We start from the raw sequence: 24979 nt of genomic DNA, 5'->3' as shown, positions 1-24979 counted from the left end.
AAGGAAGGAAGGAAGGAAGGAAGGAAGGAAGGAAGGAAGGAAGGAAGGAAGAAAATGAAGTAGAAAGAGGCTAGAAAAGGTAATTCTGGCCAAAAAATTATGAGCATCTGCTAGAGGCAGAAATACCATTTGACCCAGCAATCCTGTTACTGGGTATATTCTAAAGGAATGTAAATTGTTCTGTTATGAAGATACATGCAGGTGGAAAAGACATGGAATCAACCCAAATGCCCATCAATGATAGATCGGATAAAGAAAATGTGGTACATATATACCATGAATACTATGCAGCCACAAAAAGGAACGAGATCACGTCCTTTGCAGAGACATGGATGGAACTGGAAGCCATTATTCTCAGCAAACGCAGAAACAGAAAACCAAACACCACATATTCTCACTTATAAGAGGGAGCTGAATGGTGAAAACACAGGGACACGTGGGGAGTAAACAACACACATTTTGGGTTGTCAGAGGGGTTGGTGGAGGTAGAGCATCAGGAAGAATAGTTAATGGAGGCTGAGCTTAATGCCTAGGTGATTGGTTGATCTGTGTACTAAACCACCACATCACACATTTACCTATGTAACAAACCTACACATCCTGCGCATGTACCCCAGAACTTAAAATAAATGTTGAAGAAAGAAGGCCAGGTGCAGTGGCTCATGCCTGTAATCTCAGCACTATGAGAGGCTGAGGCGGGTGGATCACTTGAAGCCAGGAGCTTAAGACCAGCCTGGTCAAACATGGTGAAATTCTGTCGCTACTAAAAATATAAAAATTAGCTGGTGTGGTGGTGCCTGCCTGTAGTCCCAGCTACTGAGGAGAATGAGGCACAAAAATCACTTGAACCCAGGTGGCAGAGGTTGCAGTGAGCGGGGATCATCCCACTGCATTCCAGCCTAGGCAACAGAGCAAGACTCTGTCTCAAAAAAATGTTGTTACCAGCATCCGAATTAAGATAGTGGGAGGAATGGAGGAAAAGGGATATATAAAATATACACAAAAAACTGGTAGAACGTGGTGAAAAAATAATTCAGCCAGCAAAATATTTAAATATTTATCTATAACTTTATTATATACCCGGCACTGTTTTGGCCACTAGGAATTTCCCAATGCACAAAACCAACAAAATTCCTCATGAAATTTAACTTCTAGTTGGAAATATGGATAATAAACAAATATGTAATATATCAGGTAAGATAAGGGCTTTTCTTCCTTGAAGAAAAGGAAAAGGATAGGAAATGTTGGGGCAGGAAATGGTTATTGTCTTTTTTTAAAAAAACTTTTTTATTTTTCAATTTAGTTAATTAATTTATTTTTTATTTTATTTATTTATTTATTTTTTTATTTTTTTGAGATGGAGTCTCGCTCTGTCGCCTAGGCTGGAGTGCAGTGGCTGGATCTCAGCTCACTACAAGCTCCGCCTCCCTGGTTTACGCCATTCTCCTGCCTCAGCCTCCCGAGTAGCTGGAACTACAGGCGCCTGCCACCTCGCCCGGCTAGTTTTTCGTATTTTTTAGTAGAGACGGGGTTTTACAGTGTTAGCCAGGATGGTCTCGATCTCCTGACCTCATGATCCGCCCGTCTCGGCCTCCCAAAGTGCTGGGATTACAGGCTTGAGCCACCGCGCCCGGCCTATGGTTATTGTCTTATATTTTGTATAGGATGATCTGAGAAGGTCTCTGTTAAATTGACATCTGAATAGAGATTTATAGGAGCAAAGGGAATTAGGCATGCAGACAGATTGGGGATAGGGAGCCAAAAGAAAATTGTAAAATTCAACACTGGTGTCTTAGAGAAAAATGACACCAGCAAGAGGGAATATGAAGAGCCCATAATTTGAGGATGAGAAAAATGCTTTTAGCTATGTTATGACTGAGGACAGTAGAATATCCAAATAGCAGTTGGAATATTCAGCAGGCAGTTGAGAATGCAGGCCTGCAAGCTAGGGCATCAGACCTAGAGATAATGATATAGGAGTCATTCAAAGAAAACTAATAGGTGAACTTGGCAAAAACAGACGAATACTCCAAAGGAAAGACTGATTAACGAAGATCAGAGTGCGAGGGACTATGCCTTGGGGACTGTGATATTTAGCATGGGAAGATTAAGTGAAATACTTAAGAGGATAGAGAAGTTGCCATAACCTCTCTGGCTCCTCAAGGCCTACAGAATAAAATCCAAATTCTTTTGGCATGGCATTCAAAGCCTGCAAGTTGTCTCTCTGTGGCTGGTACAGAATATAAAAATAAAAAATAAAATAAAAATAAAGCCTGCAGGGTGTGGCTTTAATCTGCCTTTCCAGCTTTGTCTCTCATCACTGCCTCCTCCTATTCTTCTCAGCACGCCCAACAAGCTGTACTCTTCAAACATGTCAAATTTCTTTTTCCTGATTACATCTTTTCTTTCACAACGTGGTGTTTTTACTTGAACCTAGAATCTCATAATGATTACTCTGTGATTTAATCACAGATGTTTAAAATACAATGCAGATCAAATCAAATACAACTGCAGATCAAAAATGGGCATCCATGAGAAGAAGAGAACAATGGAAAGATAGAAAATTAGAAGTGGGGATTAGGACAGAGGATAATACAAGCACATTTCTAGAGGAGATAAGAAATCAAGTTACTCCTCACTACTTTTTCAACACTGGTTGATATTATTCAATTAATTTCTGAACACAAAATACAGTATCATTGAACAATACCTAACCTTACTATATGCAATGAACTCTGATAAGTCCTATACTATTCTATCACTCACCTCCCGGCAAAACCAAAAAGGTTAGCTAAAACTTGCTAATAAGACACAACCCATAGTTTGAAAAACACTGCTATCATGAATCTTGCAGCTGGCTAGTATCTAAACCTCTTGCCTATTCTTCACTGTGAGTAGTATCAGTAAGTATCACTTATATTAGTCAAAGGCATGATCTTCCTTCCCACCTGTACACTGGTGGGTACAGAGACCCAGTGACAGTTTAGAAATTATTCAGAGTAATTCATAACAGTCCAATGTTAGTGATACCCAGGTATCCTTAGCTATCTAAACAGATGGTTTCTGAGGCATGAACCCTGGCTGTAGTTCCTGTTATCTAACCTCCCTGGGTACCTGCCCAGTTTTCCTTAAAAAAACTGTTCTTGTGGCCCAGGTATGGTGGCTCATGCCTATAATCCCAGCACTTTGGGAAGCCAAGGCGGGAAGATCACTTGAGCTCAGGAGTTTGAGACCAGCCTGGGCAACACAGTGGAGCCCTGTTTCTCAAAAAAAAAAAAAAAAATTAGCTGGGAATGTGGCACGTGCCTGTAGTTCCCCAGCTACTCAGGAGGCTGAGGTGGGAGGACTGCTTGAGTTTGGGAGGTCAAGGCTGCAGTGAGCTGTGTGATCACAGCACTGCACTCATGCCTGGGTGACAAGAGTGAGACCTCATCTCAAAAAAACAAACAAAAATTGTTTTTGTGCTTAAGTTAGTTAGAATTGAGTTCTGTTGTGCTAAACCTACTTACAATCATTTCCACATCTTTTAGAGTGAGCAAATCATCAAACCAGCATCATAGCTATACCTTCCATTGTCTTGGGCAGATCTCCAGCTCTTTGTTTTGTTTGTAGCCCAACAATATCAGCTAGAAAATCAGATGATGGTGGAGGCAAGCGGAATTTCTGAAAATATATTAACAGGTTTTAAAAAAATGGTTGAACAGCTAAAATACTGTGAAAGGCCTGGACTTTTATTGTCAGCTCAGTGCTTTTAAAGTTCTACACAGTAATTGTTAGCATTTTAAAGTGAGAACTGTTTCCTTAATATAGAAAAGTGACTAAGTAAATGAAGCCACACAACGCTAACCGATCCGTGATTACACATCGTAAAAAAGACAAACTTTAAAGAAACATATAAGTTAGACAAGAAAAGTCCCTTTGTATTTTCAAAGTTCTTCCAAATCTATTATTTCATTGGAAAGCATGCCATTGCCATCAGAACAGATGGTACCACAGGGCAAAAAGGTTGAGCGCTTCAGCTTCAGGTTCACCTGGGCTTAAATTTCAGCCCTACCACTTACAGGCCAGAACTTGGGCAAGTTACTCAGTTTCTCACGTACAAAATGGAAATTAAAAAGTATCTATTTATAAGACTATTGTGATAATTAAAGATGATATGTGTAGCATGTGGTCCATGGTTAATAGAGAGCCCGACACACGGGGAGTGCTCAATAAATGAAAGCAAAAAAAGAAAATGGTGACCCAGGGAAGTTAAATTAGGGCTCACCAACTCAAATGCCTTCAGGAATAAATGGATGAAATAGGTCACTAGGAAATGGAAGAGGCTATGGGAAAATAGAAAGCAGGTGCCTCTTTTTAAAGATGACAACTGCTATTCAGTTCCATATACTATTTTAAAGGTGCCCAATCTTGTGATTTTTTCAGAGAGGTAGAAAACACAGCTTGTATATATATTTTATAATTTCTGAAAACACCATAGCCCAAATAAAATAGAACAATATCAACCTAGGAGCTACAGATTATAACCTGGGAATAAGTGTTTGCCTAGATTTCCAAAGAAAATCAGAGACAAATCTACATGAGGCCTCTAAGGTCCTTGTGCTTTCTATATCCCCTACTGTTTGTTCAGTTAGGTTGCCAGGGAGCATGGTCCCTGACACATGTATTAGTCTCAGAATGGGAGGACAGACTCAGCCCCTAGTGCAAAGTTTTCTTAACTTACATGTCTGAATGCTTTTCGAAGACATCCCAACTCCAAATAGAACCTGTAAAAGTGTAGCTGACTCATTCCCTGCAGAACAAAAACCACTACGTTGTTTAGGTGGTTTTGATGAAAAAGCTGGCACCAGCTGCCGAGAAATCAAACCAACACAGTTAAGAGAGATGGCCTTAAGTCAGTTACAGGCATATAGAGGGGAAATAGGGGAGAAGGAGCAGGAAAAGCAGTGCGTGAGAGTTAATAGAATTTATCATCATTCACTATCTGCCTGAAACTGGAAGACAGCCATTATTGCACAAAATTCAAATAAAGATCCATAGAGATAAATACTTGTTGCATTCAAATCAAGTAAAATACCAAGCAAAACGCAATGCATTTAAATTCACTGTCCTATTGATTAAGATTTGTTTGGAATCAAACAAAGTCATCCCTAAGATCCCAACCTACTCTGCAGTCCTTCTTAAACGAGGTAATCAAATGGCTGGCTTTAAGAATTTCAGTTTTGGCCGGGCACGGTGGCTCACGCCTGTAATCCCAGCACTTTGGGAGGCCAAGGCAGGTGGACGACTTGAGGTCAGGAGTTCAAGACCAACCTGGGCAACATGGTGAAACTTCATCTCTACTAAAAAAAGAATACAAAAAATTAGCTGGGAGTGGTGGTATGTGCCTATAATCCCAGTTACTCTGGAGGCTGAGGCAAGAGAATCACTTGAACTTGGGAGGTGGAGGTTTCACTGAGCGGAGATTGTGCTGCTGCACTCCAGCCTGGGTGACAGAGCGAGACTCCATCTCAAAAAAAAAAAAAAAAAAAAAAGGTTAAATCCTGCTCCACCCGTTTTTGTAAATAAGACTATTGAACTACAGTCGTGCTTATTTGTCTGTGTGTTACGTATGGCTGCTTTGGGCTACAATGGCCAAGTTGGGTAGTTGAGGTAGAGACATAAAACCTACCAAAAAAAAAAAAGTTTTAGATAAACTGACAGACTGATGGCTGTAATTGATGGAGAAGATAGTTCTCAAAGTAGCTAGCCAATTCATAACAACCTCTCCCAGAAAGATGTGTATATTATTTGTATACATACAAAACATTTTTCATAAGATACTTAATAATGGCACCAACAATATCAGAATAGTAAGATTCTCTTTTTTTTTTGTAGGGACTGGGTCTCGCTATGTTGCCCAGGCTGGTCTCAGACTCCGGAACTCAAGCAATCCTCCCACCTTGGCCTCCCAAAGTGCTGGGGATTATAGGTGTGAGCCACTATGCCTGGGCTCTCTTTGCCCTTTATTTGTAAAAGAAAGAAAAAAGATTAACTAGAATTCTTCACATATCATTGTTATTTCAACTGAGTCTGCATCACGTGAAACAAACTAAAATACCTATAGTAGCCAGACAGATACTGTAAATATGGGAAGCAGGCCAGGTAGGACATTGGAGTATACATGTCCCATATAATGGGGGAGACTACCACTCAGTTTTGACAGATTGTTGCCATGTGGGAATATAGGGATAGCTGTCATTTTTGAGTTTTTGGAAGAAGAAAAGGTAGATTTTTATATAGGAATTTCCAGAATTAACACTTGGCAAACATCATGAAAAAACTTAGGATGTGCTGTAGAGCAAAAAAATAATGTTGATAAGCCAGTTTGAAACCTCTGGTTTGAATGATAGAGCCTTGGGAGAGGTAAAAAAAAAAAAAAAAAAGAAAAGAAAAGAAAAGAAAAAAGAAACCTGTGGTCAATACCCACCATTTAAGTTCATCTCATACCTGGGTTTTGGAACATTGGATTTGCCCAGAACTGCATACTTCAGCAATTCACATAGCTGGTCATGGGTTACTTCACAGTTGTCAGTAAATAAAATGGTAGATAAGCGAGCTTTCTGCAAAGATTAATCAGGGCATAGCAAACAATTATTGGTTATCAAGAATACCAACAAAGTTAGTTATTAAATTATTCTAGCTTCTGGTCACTTTAACATCCAGGTATATTCTAACATAAGGAAGTTCTAATTAATTGAAAATGACGGTATAAAATAACAATATGTGGTAGGTATGACATTATTAATAACATATTGAACTATCATTGACACAAAACCTGAATTATAGATACTTGGTTACATGCTAGGAATAGGATAAATAAAACATAATTCATGCTCTCAAAGAGTCCATTCTACTAGGAAGAAAAAGCAATAGCTAATTCCAACATAGTGTGGGTAAGTGCTAATACAAAGGTATGAGAACAAGGAGTCTAACTGCTTTAGGGGTCAGAGAGTTTGGGGAAGGCTACTGAGATGAAAATACTGAAGCTAAGCCTTGAAAATGAGTCTACCCTGTTGGTGGGAACATCACATTCAACATGTAGTATGGCTTGGCAAGGAGCCAAGAGTGCATGTTGCATAGTAGTGGAGGTATGAGGAGAGGGAAGCAGGAGCCAGATCATAGATCAATGCGGCTTAAGCTAATGAATGAGAATTTATCCCTGGGCAACAAGAGTTCAGTCAAGCTCCCAATCCCTTTAAAAAGGCTTTGAACTTATACTTGTTTTTGTTTTTTCTTTTCTGAGATAGAGTCTCTGCGTCACCTAGGATGGAGTGCAGTGGCGCTATCTTGGCTCACTACAACCTCTGCCTCCCAGGTTCAAGTGATCCTCCCACCTCAGTGTCCTGAGTAGCTGGGACCACAGATGTGTGCCACCACACCTGGCTAATTTGTTTTGTATTTCTGGTAGAGATGGGTTTTCACTATGTCACCCAGGCTGGTCCTGAGCTTAAGCCATCTGTTCTCAGCCTCCCAAAGTGCTGGCATGAGCCCCCACGCCCAACCTACAGTCACCACACCCAGCCTATATTTGTTTATTAAAGTAATTCATGTTTGTTACAAAAGATTCAATAATAGAGAAGTGTAAAATAAATGATACACAATAGAGAAATGAAAATAAAAGTCACATCAGAGATAATTAAAATAAAAGTACAACTCAAAGGTAATCACCACTTTCCTTTTGGTCTGCGAGGCAGCAGAGTATAGCAATTAGAAGCTCAAGTCCTAGAGTCATACTACCTGAGTTCAAATACCAGGCTCTATCATCTTGGACCAATGCCATAGCCTTTCTAGGACTCAGTTTCTTCATCTAGAGAGTAATTATAATTTTATCTCATTAAATAATTGGGAGTACGAATGAAATAGTTCAAGTACAATGTAGTGAGGCTAGTGCCTGATACAAGTACTTAATAAATATCAGATATTATTGCTAATTTCTTCCCATGGTCTTAAGTTAATGTTAAACTCTTATATTAGCCAGACACAGTTCTGATCACTTTACATGCATTAAATAATTTAATTCTCACAACTTTTTAAGTGTGTATTACTATTATCCCCATTTCACGGATAAATTGGAGAAACAGACAGATGACAGAACCAAGACTGGAATGCAGGCTTATCTCTATACTATATAGCCCCCAGTGGATTTTATCAATCATTCTTTTTAGAAACCAACTCCCTACTCCCGAACTTAATCTGTGAGTATCTTTCCATATCAGTTAAAAAAAAAAAATAACACATCAATTTTAATACTTGAATAATAGTCCATTTTCTAAATTTACCTGAAAATTTATAATATATCTGAAAAAAATTCCTTATTGATAACACTGTTTTGTTTTTTAAATTACAAACAACATTATGATGAACATCCTTGTACAGACAACTTTGTACATCTATCTAATTACTTTCTTAGGATCAATTGCTGGTTCAAATGAACTCTTGAAAGAATATGCCAGTTTGTTTTTACCAAATAAAAACATGAAATTAATAAGGCGAGACTGAGCAAGATGGAGTCTATATGGCGGTGAGTAACCCTGGTTGCCAGGCATGGGATGTCAAGAGCCTGAGTTGGGTGAGGGTGTCCTGCAGAGGAGACAGTCCAGGACTAGGAGCAGAAGACCAGGACATTCATGCAGGAGGGTGCTCAGGTGTGGGGTGTCAAAGCCTCAGCAGCACAAGGAGGTCACCCATACAGGAAGGAAGGGGGGGCAGTGAGGCCAGATATCAGATGTCAGAAACTATTTAGAGTAAGGAGGGCATCAATGCTGAGGGACAGTAGTGGTCTGTCGCAGGGTTTAAAGCCTGAACAGGATGAGGGTATAAACGTGAGAGGATGGTGGCAGCTACCTGTTATAGGATGAGGGCGCTCACAAAGGAAGATGACCTGGTACAAAGTGATGGAGCCAGTGTAGGGTGACAGAGCCTAAGCAGAGTCAAGAGGGTGTAAGGGTGGGTCAGTGGCAGCAATAAGGGATTGATCAAATATATTGAAGATGTTGGGTGTTGGGTTTCTCATTGTTAGTGAAGGAAGTTACAAATATGAAAATGGGTTGGGCACAGTGGCTCATGCCTATAATCCCAACACTTTGGGAAGCCGAGGTGGGCAGATCACTTGAGGTCATGAATTTGAGACCAGCCAACATGATGAAACGCCATCTCCACTAAATGTACAAAAATTAGGCAGGCGTGGTGGTGGGTGCCTGTAATCCCAGCTACTCAGGAGGCTGAGGCAGGAGAATTGCTGGGAGGGAGAGGTTGCAATGAGCAAAGATCATGCCACTGCACTCCAGCCTGGGTGACAGGGCAAGACTTCATCTCAAAAAAAAAAAAAAAAAAAAAAGGAGAAAACTAGAATGAACCCTGTGGTACTGGATTTGGATTAAAGTGGAGATACTGATATGAATTCACATCAGTAAAATACAGAAAAATATTTAAATGTAAGTGTGTGTATGTATACACTTTCAACTTACAGAATTTTCAATTTATGATGGGTTTATTGGGACATAATCTTATTTTAAGTTGAGAAGCATCTGTATTGACATCGCCATAGCACCCAAATCAAAATACCGTTCTACACTAAAAAGAATCAAGTACCCTAAGAGAAATGATTGATTCCAGGCTTGGGGCAGGGAAAGCACATATGGGCCTGGAATATCTTTTTGTGCCAGAAAGTAATGACGTGCTCAAAGAATGGTGTTGTCATATCAAAAGGCCACAGAAGCCAGCTCAATGACAAAATCTTGCATATTTAAAGCATCACAATCCAGTAAAAGATAGTAACACACTGAACAAAATAGGTACCACTGAGTTCATACTCATAAAAAAAGTAAATGCATAAGCCCAAAATGTTTGAGGAAGCACTTTACAAAGAGAGCTTGGAACAGTGGCTTGGGCCTGTAATCTCAACTACACTGAGGCTGAGGTGGGAGGACTGTTTGAGCCCAGGAATTCCAGACTAGCCTGGGCAATAGAGCAAGATCCTGTCTCAAAAAAATAAATACGAATGAAAATTACAAAAAGAAAAAGATAACTTTAGAGAAGTTTAGTAGAAAGTACCTTAATCGAGTTATCAAAGTTAATATCACCAATAATGGGACAAATCAAATTGTGTACAATCTGCAAGGGAGCAGAGTATCACTCCTGTGATATTCCTGCTAAAGATGTGTATAACCTGAATCTAATCAATGAAGAAACAGACAAATCTAATTTAAGGGACATTCAACAAAATAACTGGCCCGGGATTATTCAAAAGCAATAAAGTCATGAATATCAAGGGAAGACTAAGGAACTGTTTGAAGGAGACATGACAATTAAATTTAACACAATTCTAGACTGGATCTTATTGCTAAAAAGGATTATTCAAACAACTACAGACAACTTGGATGGCATCTGAGGAGCAGATGGTCGTAATAGATCCATGTTAATTTCCTGATTTTGATGGTTGCACTGTGATTATGTAGGTTTATAGAAAATATATAATAAAATATCTTGGTGGTGGGTGGAAAAAGACCATTGTGTCAGCAAATACTTTCAAATGTTGGTTGAGGGAAGGTTTTGATACTGTTCTTACAATTTTTCTATAAGTTTGAGATTGTTTCAACATAACAAAATATGTGATTGTCAGTCTCCTTACACTTCTTACCACATGAACATTAAACCTTTTTTTGCAAATTCGATAGGCAAAAAAACTGGAATCCCACTTTAATAAAAAAAATTTTTCAGCTGGGTGTGGTGGCTCATGCCTGTAATCCCAGCACTATGGGAGGCTGAGGCAGGTGAATCTCTTGATCCCAGGAGTTGGAGACCCTGTCGCTCTTTAAAAAAAAAAAAAAAAAAAAAAAAAAAAAGGCCAGGCACAGTTGCTCACGTCTATAATCCCAGAACTTGCAGAGGCCACGGTGGACAGATTGCTTAAGTCCAAGAGTTCAAGACAAGCCTGGGCAACATGGCAAAACCCTGTCTCTACAAAAAAAGGAAAAATTAGCTGGCGCAGTGGCACATGTCTGTAATCCTATCTAATTGGTGGAACTGAGGTGAGAGGATCACTTCAACCTGGTAGGTGAAAGTTGCAGTGAGCCAAGTCCAGCCTGGGCGACAGAGTAAGACCACCTCAAAAAAAAAAAAAAAAAAAAAATCACATCCCTAATCCCACTCTCACATATTATATAATTTATTTTTATCACTTGTCTATGCCCACTAGAATATAAGACCTACTAGGGCAGTGAAATTTATTCACCGATGTACCCCAAGCACCTAGGTCAGTGCCCCAGCACATGGCAGACAATAAAAACCAATGAATGGCTGGGTGCAGTGGCTCATGCCTGTAAGAGACAGAGACAGGAGGATCCTTGTGGCACCACTGTAGTCCAGCCTGAGTCCAGCAGAGCAAAGACCCTGTCTCAAACACAAAAACAAACAAAAAAGCCCAACGAAGGACTAAAGGGATGAAGTATATTTAGTTCTCAATAAATGGTAGGGATGATAGCGATAATCAGCCTTTTTTTTTTTTTTTTTTTTTTTGAGACGGAGTCTCGCTCTGTCGCCTAGGCTGCAGTGCAGTGGCCCGATCTCCGCTCACCGCAAGCTCCGCCGCCTCCCAGGTTCACGCCATTCTCCTGCTTCAGCCTCTCCAGAAGCTGGGGCTACAGGCCTCTGCCACCACGCCCAGCTAATTTTTTTTTTGTATTTTTAGTAGAGACGGGGTTTCACCGTGTTCGCCAGGATGGTCTCGATCTCCTGACCTCGTGATCCGCCCGCCTCGACCTCCCAAAGTGCTGGGATTACAGGCGTGAGCCACTGCGCCCGGCCGATAATCATCCTTTTTATTCCCCTACTGCAGCGGTCACCAACCGTTGGCGCCAGGGACCGGTTTTGTGTTAGGCAATCTTTCCACCGACTGGGAGAAGGGCCGGGGGGATGGTTTCGGGATGATTCAAGTACATTACATTTATCATTAGTCCTAGAACCCTCATATGCAAAGTTCACAATAAGGCTCACAGTAGGGTTGGCATTCCTATGAGATCTAATGCCTAGGTGGAGCTAAGTCGGTAATATTCGCTCGCCCACAGCTCACCTCCTGTTGCTTCGTGGCCCGGTTCCTAACAGGCCAGCTGTGGACAGTGGGTTGGGGACCCCATGGACAGGCAGGTACCAGTCTGTGCACAGGGGGTTGGGGACCCCTGCCCTACTGGAATGTAAACTGCAGGAGGGCAAGGAATTGTATTTTTGTGCCCCAGGATACTGCTAGAACATAGAACAATTCTTCGCACTGAGAAGATGGAAATAAATATTTATTGGACGAACATTCCTATTATGCGCCAGGCACTGTGCCTTTTTTTTTTTTTTTTAAGAGATGGGATCCTTGTTATATTGCCCAAGCTGGTCTCGAATTCCTGGCCTCTAATGATGCTCCCGCCTTGGCCTCCCAAACTGCTGGGATTACAGGCGTGAGCCATTGCATCTGGCTCACTATCCTAGTTTTTTTTTTTTTTTTTTTTTTTGAGACGGAATTTCGTTCTTGTTGCCCAGGCTGGAGTGCAATGGTGTGGTCTCGGCTCATTGCAACCTCCTGCTCCTGAGTTCAAGTGATTCTCCTGCCTCAGCCTCCCAAGTAGGTGGGATTACAGGCGCCCACCACCACGCCCGGCTAGTTTCGTGTGTGTGTGTGTGTGTGTGTGTGTGTGTGTGTGTGTGTGTGTTTGGTAGAGACAGGGGTTTCTCCATGTTGGCCAGGCTGGTCTCACACTCCTGACCTCCCAAAGTGCTGGGATTACAGGCATGAGCCACCGCGCCCGGCCGACTCACTATCCCAGTTTTAAACCGCCAATGACAGCCTTGTGTCAGGAAGGTGGTAGTACACTCATTCCTATTTTAATGATCAGGGATCAGGTTCGGAGAGGCCAGGGTGGAGACCCAGCCCGCATCCAGGGCACCCGACGGCGGTTGGGCGAGGGTCCGGGAGCTCCAAACCGCCTCGGGCCGCCTGCTTGGGCTCCCCGTTGCTCACCTTGGCCTCGGGCTGACTCTCCTCGAGATCCCAACTGGCTTTCATCGCCTCAGCCGCCCCGACCAGCTTGTTTGGGGCCTGCCTCCTTTTCCTGACCTTCCTGGGGTGTCTCTCGGTCCCTTCCCTCTCTGGCTCCATGGCTGTGGAGAAAGATCAACTAGAGCTGGGGAAACTCCAGCGCCCCTATCCCCCGCGTGCCGCCTCCTAGCCGGAGAGCTGCACAGGCTTGATGGCTTTCAACTTCCCTCGGATCCGCTTCTCAATTCAGTTTACCGAACTATCCCCGTCCCCCTAAAAAAGCAAAGGTGCCAACGATCTCCCCGTTCCATGGACTGGACACCCGCGCCGCTCTAACTCAAACGGCTTTACCGTCCGCATCGGATACCGGATTCCCAACGGTTCCCCAACGGCTACAACGGGCGTCTGCCTGGCAAAGAAAGAAGGAGGTGCTGCCGAGCAGCTTCCCCTCCTAAAACCACTCCCCCCTCCCCAGCCTGGGAAACGCAGAAGAGAAGCCGGGTGGGGAGCAGAGGCTGTCCCCACCTTAGCCACAGCCGCCAACAAACAACCGCCCTCTCAGCCTCGCGGGAGGTTTGAACGGAACGGAAGTAGAAGTCGAGCGACTTCCGGCAGCTGGACTTGTAACAGCAGCAAGTGTTGGGAATGGCGACGAAGCGGCTCGCGCGGTACTCGAGGGGGTTCCGGGTGGGGGACGGGTAGCTCCGGGTTCGGCGCTGGCGTGGGCGGCAGAGCAGGGCACGGCAGGTGGCATCTGCGGTGACGGCCTCCATTACCTGCAGCCCCGGCGTCTGCGACCTGCCCTCCCTGGCATGGTTGGAAAGGCGCCTCCCTGGACCGCGGTCTTCAGCCTTGGGCCGCTTTCTACCCGAGGGTGACAGGAGGAGGCCTACAAACCCTGGGGTCTTGACTGTGTGGCCTTGAGCCAATGTCTGCCCATTTTAGGCCTCGGGAAACGACTGGACGTGACAGTGCCCTGCAGACTAGTTGGAGGTCTCAGGCAGGCCACACTGAACCCATCAAGGTGTCCAACCTGTTGGAAATGCTCGTTCCTCGGTGCTGTAAAGAAATAGAACTTGAACTTAAATTTAATGTATTTAGTAAGGTCATTTTTACTTCCTGCAGAAAAGGTACACTTGCCAGCAGTTTTGCCAGGAGAGTGCACTGAATAAAGGAGACAGGGTCATTTATAACGTGGCGCGTCCACCCTACTGCTGTATCTGGTTTCCATTGGCTGGAACGGGACCTCACATTCTGTGTTTGTCCGGATTGACTAGCAACTTAGAACTTTTTAGAAGAGGCAAAGGTAGAGGAGAACAAAGGAAGGAGGAAGTAACTTGTTGGAATGCTGAGAAAGGTAAAAACACTTTTAAAAAAGGAAGAGGAACAGGCTATGATGACCTAATGTTTGATTGGACCAGTATAAGCATGCCAGGGCAAATATTTAGGCTAAATTGTGGGAGCTAAGCACATAAAGTACATTGATTTCTTTATTATGGCTATCAGATATTTAAGAATGTTAGCACAGGTCTTTGAATAAATTTTGCTCTAAGAGAAGTTACTATTTATTCCAAATTAGACGGGGAAGGAAGTCTTTGAAGAGGAACCTCTACTTTACTTTTTACAAACCCATTTTCTAGTGATCTTTTTTTTTTTTTTTTTTTTTTTTGACACGGAGTTTTGCTCTTGTTGCCTAGGCTGGAGTGCCCTGGTGCGATCTCGGCTCCCCGCAACCTCCGCCTCCCGGGTTCAAGTGATTCTCCTGCCTCAGCCTCCCAAGTAGCTGGGATTACAGGCTTGTGCCACTACGCCCGGCTAATTTTGTATTTTTGGTAGACACGGGGTTTCTTTATGTTGGTCAGGCTGGTCTCGAACTCCTGACCTCAGGTGATCCACCCGCCTAGGCCTCCCAAAGTGCTGGGGTTATAGGCGTGAGCCACCGTGCCTGGCCTAGTGATCCTTTTAATTCATGATATGAATCATTGTGTCCTCCCTGATTCCTGGATGTGCTGTGCATATTTCTGATTACTAGAAGGATGTAATATATTAGCAAATAGCATGAGCTTCAGAATTGGACAGTCTTGGGTTCACACACCAAAGCTATGTTCCTTGGCAAATTAAGAATCAGTTTTCTCATCCATAAAATATAGGTAGAAAAGTTTCTAGCTACTACACTTGCTGAGGATTAAAGGAGGTTGTCATCTTAGTTTAGTACCTGCTATGTAGTAAGCAATTAATAAATGATATTTATTATTCCCAAATCCTGGCACTTCCCTCTTAAACACAGAAAACTACAAGAGGTGTCTGCCTAGTTAAAACTCTACCTACTAATACCAAGTAGTTTGTTTTACTTGCACTTAAGACCTCAGTAAGTTCGTCTCTTTTTTTCTTCTTTATTTTATTTATTTAATTAATTTTTTTGAGACAGGATCTCACTCTGTTACCCATGCTGGAGTGCAGTGGCATGATCTCGGCTCACTGCAGTCTCTACCTCCCGGGCTCAAGCAATCCTCCCACCTTAGCCTCCTGAGTAGTTGGCACTACAGGTGTGCACCATCATGCCCCAGTTAGGTTTTATAATGTTTATAGAGACGGGGTTTCACCATGTTGCTCAGGCTGGTCTCGAACTCTGGAGCTCAAGCAATCCACCTGCCTTGGCCTCCCAAAGTGCTGGGATTATAGGCATGAACCACTTTACCTGGCCCTATCTTTTGTTTCTTTACCCAGATGTTTAAGCTGGAAGACTGAACCATGTCCTACATTGTCTTGTCTTCTTAAAACGGCACTGTACACATAGCAAGATCTTAAAAAATGCAGGGGGGAAAATAAGATTTTCAGTGCATTTTTACCTGTATCCTACAAATGATTGTAGGAGCTCAAATAAGTTCCTCAGTATTACTGTAAAATAAGGGTAACATAAAATTAGTGTAAATTGGCTGGACACAGTGGCTCAGGCCTGTAATCCCAGCACTTTGAGAGGCTGGGGTGGGAGGATCGCTGGAGCCCAGGAGTTTGAGATGAGCCTGGGCAACATAGTGAGACCCTGCCTTTACAAAAAAAGAAAAAAAAAAGAAGAAAAAAAATTAAAGCTAGTGGGCCATGGTGGCACGCACCTATAGTCTTAGTCAGGAGACTGTGGTGGGAGGATTGCTTGAGCCCAGGAGACTGAGGCTGCAGTGAGCGGTGATCATACCACTGCACTGCAACTTAGGTGACAGAGCGAGACCCTGTCTCAAAAACAAAACCAACAAATTAGCCTAATTTGCAAACATACACTTTCGAGGCCTATGCAGGTAAACCCAAAGTCCAGTTCAGTTTCCCCTCAGTCACAATAAATAATGAGATTCTTGCCCAGTACCACTAGTCTGATAGCCTATTCAAACAGGAGTGTGAATGAGTTTGTTGATCATATTTGGATTGCTTCACATTTTTAGGCAGCTTGGATTAATTAGGAGAAAGTCAATTGCTCCAGCAAATGGAAATCTAGGAAGAAACAAATCCAGTGAGTAGTATGCTTAGTTTCTTTGCGTTTTGTAGCTTTGCATTTTCAGCACTGGTAAAGCATAAGAACAACTTGATCTTTTGCAGAGCAGTTGTTTGACTACTTAATTGTCATTGATTTTGAATCAACATGCTGGAATGATGGGAAGCGCCACCATAGCCAGGAAATAAGTAAGTCTGGGCTACGAATGGCCAAAGCTGGCACTAGATGAGTCACTTTAAAGTTTATAGATATAAATCAGCCAAGAGTTTAAGAAAACAGGATGGTCTGTGCATTGGTAATTTAATGTAAAACCTGTGTTGAATAAAAAAGAGCAAAATCCCAAATACCTAAATGTGTTATTATATAAAATAGTTGTTTTATATTACATACAACACCTCAATGGCATAGAAACTGAAAAAAAAAAACCTTTGCAAAAAAAGTAAATTTTATATTCCATATGGTTTTTATATTTAATTATATTGAGTTTTCTTTTAAGACAACATGCTTATGACTTCAATATTTTGATTTATTCTTTAGCATAACTTTATTAAACCTTTATGTCACACTGCTTTGGTCATTTTAATATGCTTTTACTGAAAACTGGTTGTTAAAATGGTAACATGTTTGATTTAGGATGATTACAGGATTAATTTAAAAATTATTTATTCAACTGTCAATTGATTATTCTTTCATTTAGTTGAATTTCCAGCAGTGTTGCTGAACATATCAACTGGACAGATTGAATCTGAGTTCCAGGCTTATGTTCAACCTCAGGAACATCCAATTCTTTCAGAATTTTGCATGGAATTGACAGGCATAAAGCAGGTATGATGCAAATCTTCAAATTCAGAGGTCAGTTTCAAAAAGAAAGTAAAAGCTATTATACCATTTGGAATTAGATTTATTTAGTGTTAGGCATGATGGCTTATGCCTGTAATCCCAGCACTTTGCAGGCTGCTGTTCGAGAATTGCTTGAGGCCAGGAGTTTGAGACCAACCTAGACAACATAGTGAGAACTCCATCTCTACAAAAAAAAAAAAAAAAAGAAGAAAATTTAGCCTGACTTCGTGGCATGTGCCTGTGGTCCCAGCTACTTGGCAGGCTGAGGCTGAGGTGGGAGGACCACTTGAGTCCAGGAGTTTGAGGCTGCAGGGAGGTATAATCTCAGTCTATCCTGGGCGGCAGATCTTGTCTCTGAAAATAAATAAATAAATAAGTAAATAAATAAATAAGATTAGTGTTATTCTAGATTCAAGACTCGATTTATGTATTTATTTATTTATTTTTCAGACAAAGTCATGCTCTGTCGGCCAGGCTGGAGTAAGGTGGCTGAGCTTATTGCAACCTCTGCTTCCTGGGTTCCAGCAATTCTCATGCCTCAGCTTCCTGAGTAACTGGGACTATAGGTACATGCCACCACACCTGGCTAATTTTTATATTTTTAGTAGAGACAGGGTTTTGCCATGTTGGCCAGACTGGTCTCGAACTCCTCACTTCAAGTGATCTGCCCACCTTGGCCTCCCAAGGTGCTGGGATTACAGGCGTGAGCCACCTCAGGACTCGATTTAAAAAGCAAAGGAACATGCCTGTAATCCCAGCACTTTGGGAGGCCAAGGTGGGTGGATCACCTGAGGTCGGGAGTTCGAGACCAGCCTGGCCAACTTGGCAAAACCCCGTCTCTACTAAAAATACAAAAATTAGCCAGGCATGGTGTTACACACCTGTGATTCCAACTACTTGGGAGGCTGAGGCAGGAGACTCACTTGAACCCAGGAGGTGGAGGTTGCAGTGAGCCGAGATCTTGCCACTGCACTCCACCCTGGGCAACAAAGCAAGACCTCGTCTCAAAAAAAAAAAAAATTTTTTTAATTAAATAAATAAATAAAAAGCAAAAGAAGAATAGTGTTATAAAAATGAGGATCAAATTGATTTTATGGAAATTAAGTGACTCAAATTTGTCTTTCATTTCTGTCAGTCTGGGCTTAATGATCATATTTCTCTGTGATTTTGGTTTTTATCAATCTAATCTTTCTTACCTTGGTGGGTTCTAAATATAATTTCTTCCCCATGTGTTTTTACCTCTTTCCACTAAATAAACTCTTCTCCAGTTAGAACCGCTTTGTTATATCTTCCCACAGTACACTGTGTTTTCATGACTTGGCATTTCTGATTCTTTTAAAACAATTAATCTTTCTCCACAGTTATAAAACATGCTAAATAATCATGGAATTTGATTGTTGAATTCAGCTTTTGTGACTCTACTCAGGCTCAAGTTGATGAAGGATTCCCTCTGAAGATTTGCTTATCTCAGTTCTGTAAATGGATTAATAAGATTCAGCAACAGAAGAACATTATTTTTGCTACTGGGGTTTCAGAGCCTTCTACTTCTGAAGTAAAATTATGTGCATTTGTTACTTGGTCAGGTAAAAAATAAGTTATACCTATTAATCACAAATGGGTAGCATTACCACTGTGTAATTCTTTCTTTCTAGTTTTATACTTGCTAACCTAGAATTATATTTGTTAATCTTCTGAGCTAGGAAGAAAAGTTTAAATGCCTAGCAGATATTAGCCAAGAAAAGTAAATTCATACATATTTTTTAAATTAACCTTTTGGAAAACCTTAAAATATTAAGCCTGAACTTAAAATAAAAAATCTTTCTAGAGTTCCAGTATTATGAATTAAGCAAAGACGATTTAGTGAACACTCTTATGCTCTTTTCTACAGTCTTCATCAGCTCAACATCCTTTGCTTTTATGCTTTGACACTTAAAAGAAAAAAAAACGAGCCATTTAAAGTAGGTTTTTTGTATGACTGTGTTAGAGCATTGCTGTTAATAGTCATTGATAGCAATACTGTGTTATTGATAGCATAGCATTGATAGTCATATTTGGTTTCCAGTTACTACAAAATGTTTTGTTTCTCAATAACATTAATATTTTCCTGGAATATAGAAAATATAGTCCTTGTAATTTAACATCTTACTCTTCTTTCTGAAATAAGGTTTTACTGGGTGTTTAAGAAATCATTTTGAAATTTAGTCATCAATCCTAACTTGGTTAATAGTAAGTTATATAAAGTGAATAATTTTTAGATATTAGCAGAGCAATGAAATCTTACTGTTCTATTTTATATGGTCTTACAGCATTCTATTTGTAAATGGTGGCAGCATAGGTAAAAAATGCTGGCATCATTGATGTTCTATTTTAATGTATCTAATGCAGACTGGGACTTGGGGGTTTGCCTGGAGTATGAGTGTAAAAGAAAACAGCTGTTAAAACCTGTGTTTTTAAATTCTTGGATTGATCTCAGAGCAACTTACAAGGTAACGGTCAAAAATCGGGGCATGTTTACTTTTTTCTATTGAAAAATGATTAACTTTTATCCTACACGTGGGCATGGGTTTCTACAAATAAGATATTTTCTTTTGCACTGGTCACATAAGTGCATTTCTTAAAGTATTTAAAAACAACACACAAAAAAATGAGCACACTCTAAATCTAATAGAACTAAAAATTATGAAAAGTGGTTAATACACAGCCTTTAAAATAGAATATATTTTTAGATATATCTTCTTTTATTTGATTAGCTTTTCTATAGGAGAAAACCAAAAGGACTAAGTGGTGCCTTGCAGGAAGTAGGAATAGAATTCTCAGGACGAGAACATTCTGGTTAGTATAAATTAAAAATTATGTAAGCCATTTGACTTTTAAAAAATATTTCATATGAATTTCATTTTTTGGTAATGTCATTAGTAAAGGATATCTTCAGCCTAAAAAAAAGCTCCTAAACAATTCACATTGTGTTTTCTAAGACTTTCAAATTACCACTTTCATAAACTACTGTAAGATGCACTGCCATCTAGTGGCTTTCTAGTTGCTAAAAAGAATGAAAAGAAAGAGCCAAATCAAATGGAGATTAAACAAGAGCTCAACTAATAGAATGGACTAGTGAAAAAACTGAACAAGACTATTAGATTATTCACAAATCCTGGTTCCTATGAAACGTTGGCCACATTTTGGGAGACTGTCTAATACATTTTCATATCCTCTATAGATGTGGATGAGCTTGTCTTTCATTGGTAATGCTGCCATAGCCTTCCACTTCCAAGACCAGTTTATCATTATTAAAATTAGTAAAGGGTCATAAAACTAAAACTATGTTCCAGTTTCTGCACAAGTGGTGTTTTTTTAATGTTATTTCTTTAGTACTAAGGAAATAGTACTAGTACCACTAAATTCAGTGTTTGATATTTATATCCTCAGGGTTGGACGATTCTCGGAATACTGCCCTTCTTGCTTGGAAAATGATCAGAGATGGTTGTGTAATGAAAATTACAAGATCGTTAAACAAGGTTAGTAGTGTCTTGCCTCTTTATTCTGTCATCTCAAACTTCATAAACAGTCATATGTTCTTTGAAATGTAGATTTAATGTATGCAGTCATTTATAAATCAATGACATTTCTTTTTTTGTCATAAACTGTATACTGAAGAAATTATGAATGCAGTTTCTAAAGCTGTTGCATTTGTCTGTGGAATCATAGGTTCCCACTAAGAAGAATTCCAGCATTCTGGCCAGAAATTTGAATATAAATCAAGTTGAAGAAATGTCTGCCTGTACCATTAGCATCCAGGGTCCCAGCATATATAATAATGAGCCTAAAAATACAATAAATCCTCATGAAAAAGTTCAAATGAAGTCAATTTGTGCAAATTCTCCTATAAAGGCACAACAGGATCAATTACAAGTAAAGAACAATGTAAAAGCAAGTCTTCACAATGTCAAAAGTTGCTTATCTCTTTTTAATACTAAGTCCTCTACTTCTCTGGGGCAGTTGCAGTCTCCTACCTTGAATTCACCTATCTATATGCAAAAGCAAGGAAAAAATGAACATCTTGCATTTAATACCAAATCTAAGTCTTCAACAGTTGGTTCAGAATTGGTACTTGTTTCTACCACCATTCCAACTGTTCATCATGTTTCTGATTTGGAAATGAGCTCTACTCTGGACTGTTTACCTATGTTGGCTGATTGGGAGGATGTGGTTTTACTGCCAGCATCTCAGCCTGAGAAAAACATAGACTATACAGTTCCCATTAGTGACTCAGACTTAGAGATTTCATTTAATTCTGGAGAAGGATTAATGGTTTTGAAAGAATTGGAAATGCCAAGTCATGAAAACTTTGGAGACATAGAGGAAACTCCTAAAAAATCTGAGACTTCTAACTCTGTTGTGTACAAGAGTCCTCACACCACTATTTATAATGTAAAAGAAGCCAAAGATCCAGGTTCAGATATTTCTGCCTTTAAGTTACCTGAACACAAATCAGGTACCTTCAACAGAGTTAATGCCAATATGTCTCATCCTTTAGTTTTGGGGAAACATTCTTTTCTTTCAGGTGGTACCAAAAGGAATCCATGCAGTCCCCAAGCTTTCCCACCAGCAAAAAAACAACCCTTCACTATTCATGAAGAAAAGCCTGCATCATCTGATTGCTCCCCAGTAAGAAGTTCTTCCTGGAAGCATCTCCCATCTATATTAACTTCTACAGTTAACCTACAAGAGCCTTGGAAGAGTGGGAAAATGACACCTCCCTTATGCAAGTGTGGTCGAAGATCTAAGAGACTTGTTGTTTCTAATAATGGACCAAACCACGGGAAAGTCTTCTATTGTTGCCCTATTGGGAAATACCAAGAAAACAGAAAATGCTGTGGTTATTTCAAATGGGAACAAACACTTCAAAAGGAAAGAGCCAACAGCATGGTTCCATCTCATTCCACAGGGGGAGTCACATTTAATTCACCAGAAACGAGCCATATTTGTGACAGAAATTTAAGTATTTCCACCAAAAATTCTTTGAGACTCAGGCCTTCAATGAGGAGTTGATAACCTTTCATGTATGAATCCTAATTGTTCCTTGAATTTTCAAACATTAGTATTCTGATAACATCTTACACTATTTTATTTTTATTTTATATATTAATGTTATATATTAATGTTTACTGAATTTATCATACTTTCTTCAGGAACCACAAATGTAATCTTTTGTAAACAGTATTTATTACATATAATAAGCAACAATAGTATATGATCCTTCTTTTATAGTTAGACCTTGAAACAAGTCTTAAACTATTTTTAAATTATTTGCAAAAAGTGTGACTGATAAAAACCCCTAGTCTATTTTCAGGTAGATTCTTGTACTTTGAGAATTATCATAATCTTCTGATATTTTATATTTTTCTAAAAACTTTTATAAGTTCTTTAGTTTTATTTCATGGCTTGAACATTGGTTCTGATTTGTATATCACCGTATCAGAATAATTAGTCAACTAAAGTTTGAAAACCTATGTACCAGAGATTTGGTTCAGAAACTGCTTCTATACTATACATTTAAAAATTAATCAGCAATTGATGACATTTTTATATTAAGCAATGATAGGAACATTGACACTAATGTGGAGGAATTTGCCAAATATTTTATTTCAAAATTTAGCCTCTGATATCATAACCACAAGATATTTTAAATCAGCAGTTTCTAAGCATACTACCACAGTTTTTATCATGTCTCCATCATCCTGTGGTTTCTAGAGATTGACAGATACTATGTTTTATAGATATGGTAATTAATGAAACAAATTTAAATTGTCTTCCATTCTTTCTTCCTCAGTTCATTTCTTTTTGTCTTCCCACTGATAGTCTTTGGCAGCTCTTGAATAAATTCTACCTGTTGGCATCAAGAGGAAGAAAATTAGCCTGGAAATTTTTATCTTTACATAAAGCCAATTATATAGCAGTTTGATTATGAATTCTAGGTGGAAGAATTAGAATAGTCTTTGGAAGGGGTTTTGGGTAACAACCAAAATAGGGAAAAGGGTATTGTTAGGAAACTTGTCTTGATATTAAGTATTTACTGTAAGTCCAGTAAGCCAAAGGATCAAACAAAATAGGTTCAGGGTTTCATTTTAATCTCAAAGATTCTGATTCTTACCCATATGTCATCAGTTCAGTTTGGGACATGTGGTGTAGCATGTGTGAAGAAAATATTCATTAAAATGTAAAAATAGTTGAAATTTTCCATAACACTGAGCAAATATTTGTTATAATTAGGATGCCTACCTTTCTGGGATATTTGTAAGGTGCTGTAGATTTTTTAACATGCTCCTGAATCTCCTTTATTAGTTGTTCTTGGTCATGTGACTTGTAATCAGGATTTAGAACAATAAAAGCCTTTACTACCTAAAATAAATATTTGAAACACCAGGAAAATGAGTTATGCATTTGTATGTTTTAGTATGTCTTGTGTGCTTGCTCTGAGAATCTACATGCCTGGTGGGGTGGGCCAGTGTGTTTTAATAAAGTTTGATCCCAGATCTGTGCTCTTAAGCCAGCCAGTTAATTCACACACTTCCTGGTCTGTACCTAATACAGGAGAGTCTCTGGGACCCCTATAACAACCCAGCCTGGTCCAGCCTAGCCCTCAGCATGGGGATTACTTATAAACAGTAGTCACGCCGAGTTTGCCATGTCTTTGTTGAAGGGAACAGTTCACAGAGAACATGCAGTCTTTATACAAGGCTGTGAAGATTCCAGCAGCCACTTTTTTGTTGCTCTGATCCATTTCCGTGGCCCTTAGGAACAAGAGTAGAAATCATGGTGGCCTTTAACTGGTAGAAGCCAAGAAAGACGTTATTACTTTATGCTTACAAATCCTGTTCTCCAAATTTTATCCTTCCTAGAAATGTTTTGAAAACTCTGCCTAGTTTTTGGACCTGTAATGGAGAAGACAGAAAGATAGGCCATCCCTCATAGCCCCCTTTAAGGTAAATTTGGAGTCTTGTCATTTTCTCTCCTGGGGCACTACCAGGACTGCCATTTACTGCCTTCCCTAGAGGCATAAGTCTAGGTGCATCAACTAGTATGCAACCTCCAAAGCCAGATTACCAGCCCAGAGCTGGCGATGCAGTGATGCTTCACTGTAGGCACAGTTCCGGAAGAGTCCCCTGAAGCTTTTTTATGATCAAATATCCTGCACTTCAGTGCCTGAAATCTTATTTAAAGATAAGCTGGCAACATTTCCTATCCACTTTGATCTGAGAGTAAAGGTTTGATTGAAAAGGAATTATTTGAAACAAATTAGGACAGCCATTTGGTGAGAAACAGACTTGAAGTTATAATTTTTTCACATATGGAAAACTGTTCACAGTGGGCAATTGACATTTTATGAGCAATTACCCATTTTTGTCTTTACCCGAAACCCTTGTGGCCAGGCACAGTGGGTCACGCCTGTACTCCCAACATTTGGGAGGCTGAGGTGGGAGGATTGCTTGAGCCCAGGAGTTCGAGAGCAGCCTGGGCAACAGAGTGAGACTTTGTCTCTAAGAAAAAGAAAAGGAAAAAATAACAACAACACTTGAACATTTTTAATTTAT

At 40.1% G+C, this 24979-nt stretch overlaps 3 protein-coding genes across 9 annotated transcripts in view; 1 reads left to right on the top strand and 2 right to left on the bottom strand.

Moving 5' to 3' along the window:
* REXO5 (RNA exonuclease 5) overlaps positions 1-13694 on the bottom strand; it is a 44893-nt gene extending 31199 nt beyond the window's left edge. Inside the window, exons 1-5 of one of the 2 annotated variants that reach the window (XM_023225045.3) lie at positions 13415-13694; positions 13046-13185; positions 6490-6602; positions 4724-4850; positions 3567-3663 (exon numbers count right to left, since the gene is read on the bottom strand). In XM_023225045.3, the coding sequence (XP_023080813.1) occupies positions 3567-3663; positions 4724-4850; positions 6490-6602; positions 13046-13183 (475 nt within the window). In that variant the 5' untranslated portion in view covers positions 13184-13185; positions 13415-13694. Of the gene's footprint in view, positions 1-3566; positions 3664-4723; positions 4851-6489; positions 6603-13045 lie in introns of both variants that reach the window. The other variant, XM_023225046.3, reaches the window with a different exon arrangement.
* On the top strand, positions 13454-23816 carry ERI2 (ERI1 exoribonuclease family member 2). Of its 3 annotated transcripts, XM_023225049.2 has the most exons (10): positions 13454-13731; positions 14189-14420; positions 16498-16565; positions 16652-16735; positions 17245-17372; positions 18814-18970; positions 19773-19873; positions 20138-20219; positions 20814-20902; positions 21093-22499. In XM_023225049.2, exons 5-10 carry the CDS (start codon positions 17349-17351, stop codon positions 22434-22436), a joined length of 1797 nt encoding a protein of 598 aa, XP_023080817.1. In that variant the 5' UTR covers positions 13454-13731; positions 14189-14420; positions 16498-16565; positions 16652-16735; positions 17245-17348; the 3' UTR covers positions 22437-22499. The 3 variants fall into 3 exon arrangements, with proteins under 3 accessions (XP_023080817.1, XP_023080816.1, XP_023080815.1); XM_023225048.2 differs by lacking the exon at positions 14189-14420 and having other exon boundaries at positions 13551-13731; positions 21093-23816; XM_023225047.1 differs by lacking the exons at positions 13454-13731; positions 14189-14420 and having other exon boundaries at positions 16216-16565.
* Positions 22592-24979, bottom strand: part of ACSM3 (acyl-CoA synthetase medium chain family member 3) — a 34467-nt gene continuing 32079 nt past the window's right edge. For 2 of the 4 annotated variants that reach the window (XM_026455360.1, XM_026455363.1), the window contains 2 exons: positions 23667-23786; positions 22594-23274 (listed from right to left, as the gene is read on the bottom strand). In XM_026455360.1, coding sequence (XP_026311145.1) covers positions 23188-23274; positions 23667-23786 — 207 coding nt within the window. In that variant the 3' untranslated portion in view covers positions 22594-23187. Of the gene's footprint in view, positions 23275-23666; positions 24179-24979 lie in introns of those variants that run through there. The other 2 variants (XM_026455361.1, XM_026455362.2) reach the window with 2 other exon arrangements.

The sequence above is a fragment of the Piliocolobus tephrosceles genome, chromosome 17 (genome assembly GCF_002776525.5).
Source record: "Piliocolobus tephrosceles isolate RC106 chromosome 17, ASM277652v3, whole genome shotgun sequence".
In the NCBI taxonomy this organism is placed as follows: Eukaryota; Metazoa; Chordata; class Mammalia; order Primates; family Cercopithecidae; genus Piliocolobus; species Piliocolobus tephrosceles.
The sequence above is the reverse complement of the archived record's forward strand: the minus strand, read 5'-3'. Positions and strand labels throughout refer to the sequence as shown.

Excerpts from the sequence above, each read along its gene's own strand:
- ERI2 (XM_023225047.1), top strand. The coding sequence starts at position 16,457 with ATGAGTTTGTTGATCATATTTGGATTGCTTCACATTTTTAGGCAGCTT. Across the intron at positions 16,736-17,244 it reads CCACCATAGCCAGGAAATAA|TTGAATTTCCAGCAGTGTTG; the intron begins GTAAGTCTGGGC and ends TCTTTCATTTAG. Across the intron at positions 20,903-21,092 it reads TTACAAGATCGTTAAACAAG|GTTCCCACTAAGAAGAATTC; the intron begins GTTAGTAGTGTC and ends GTGGAATCATAG.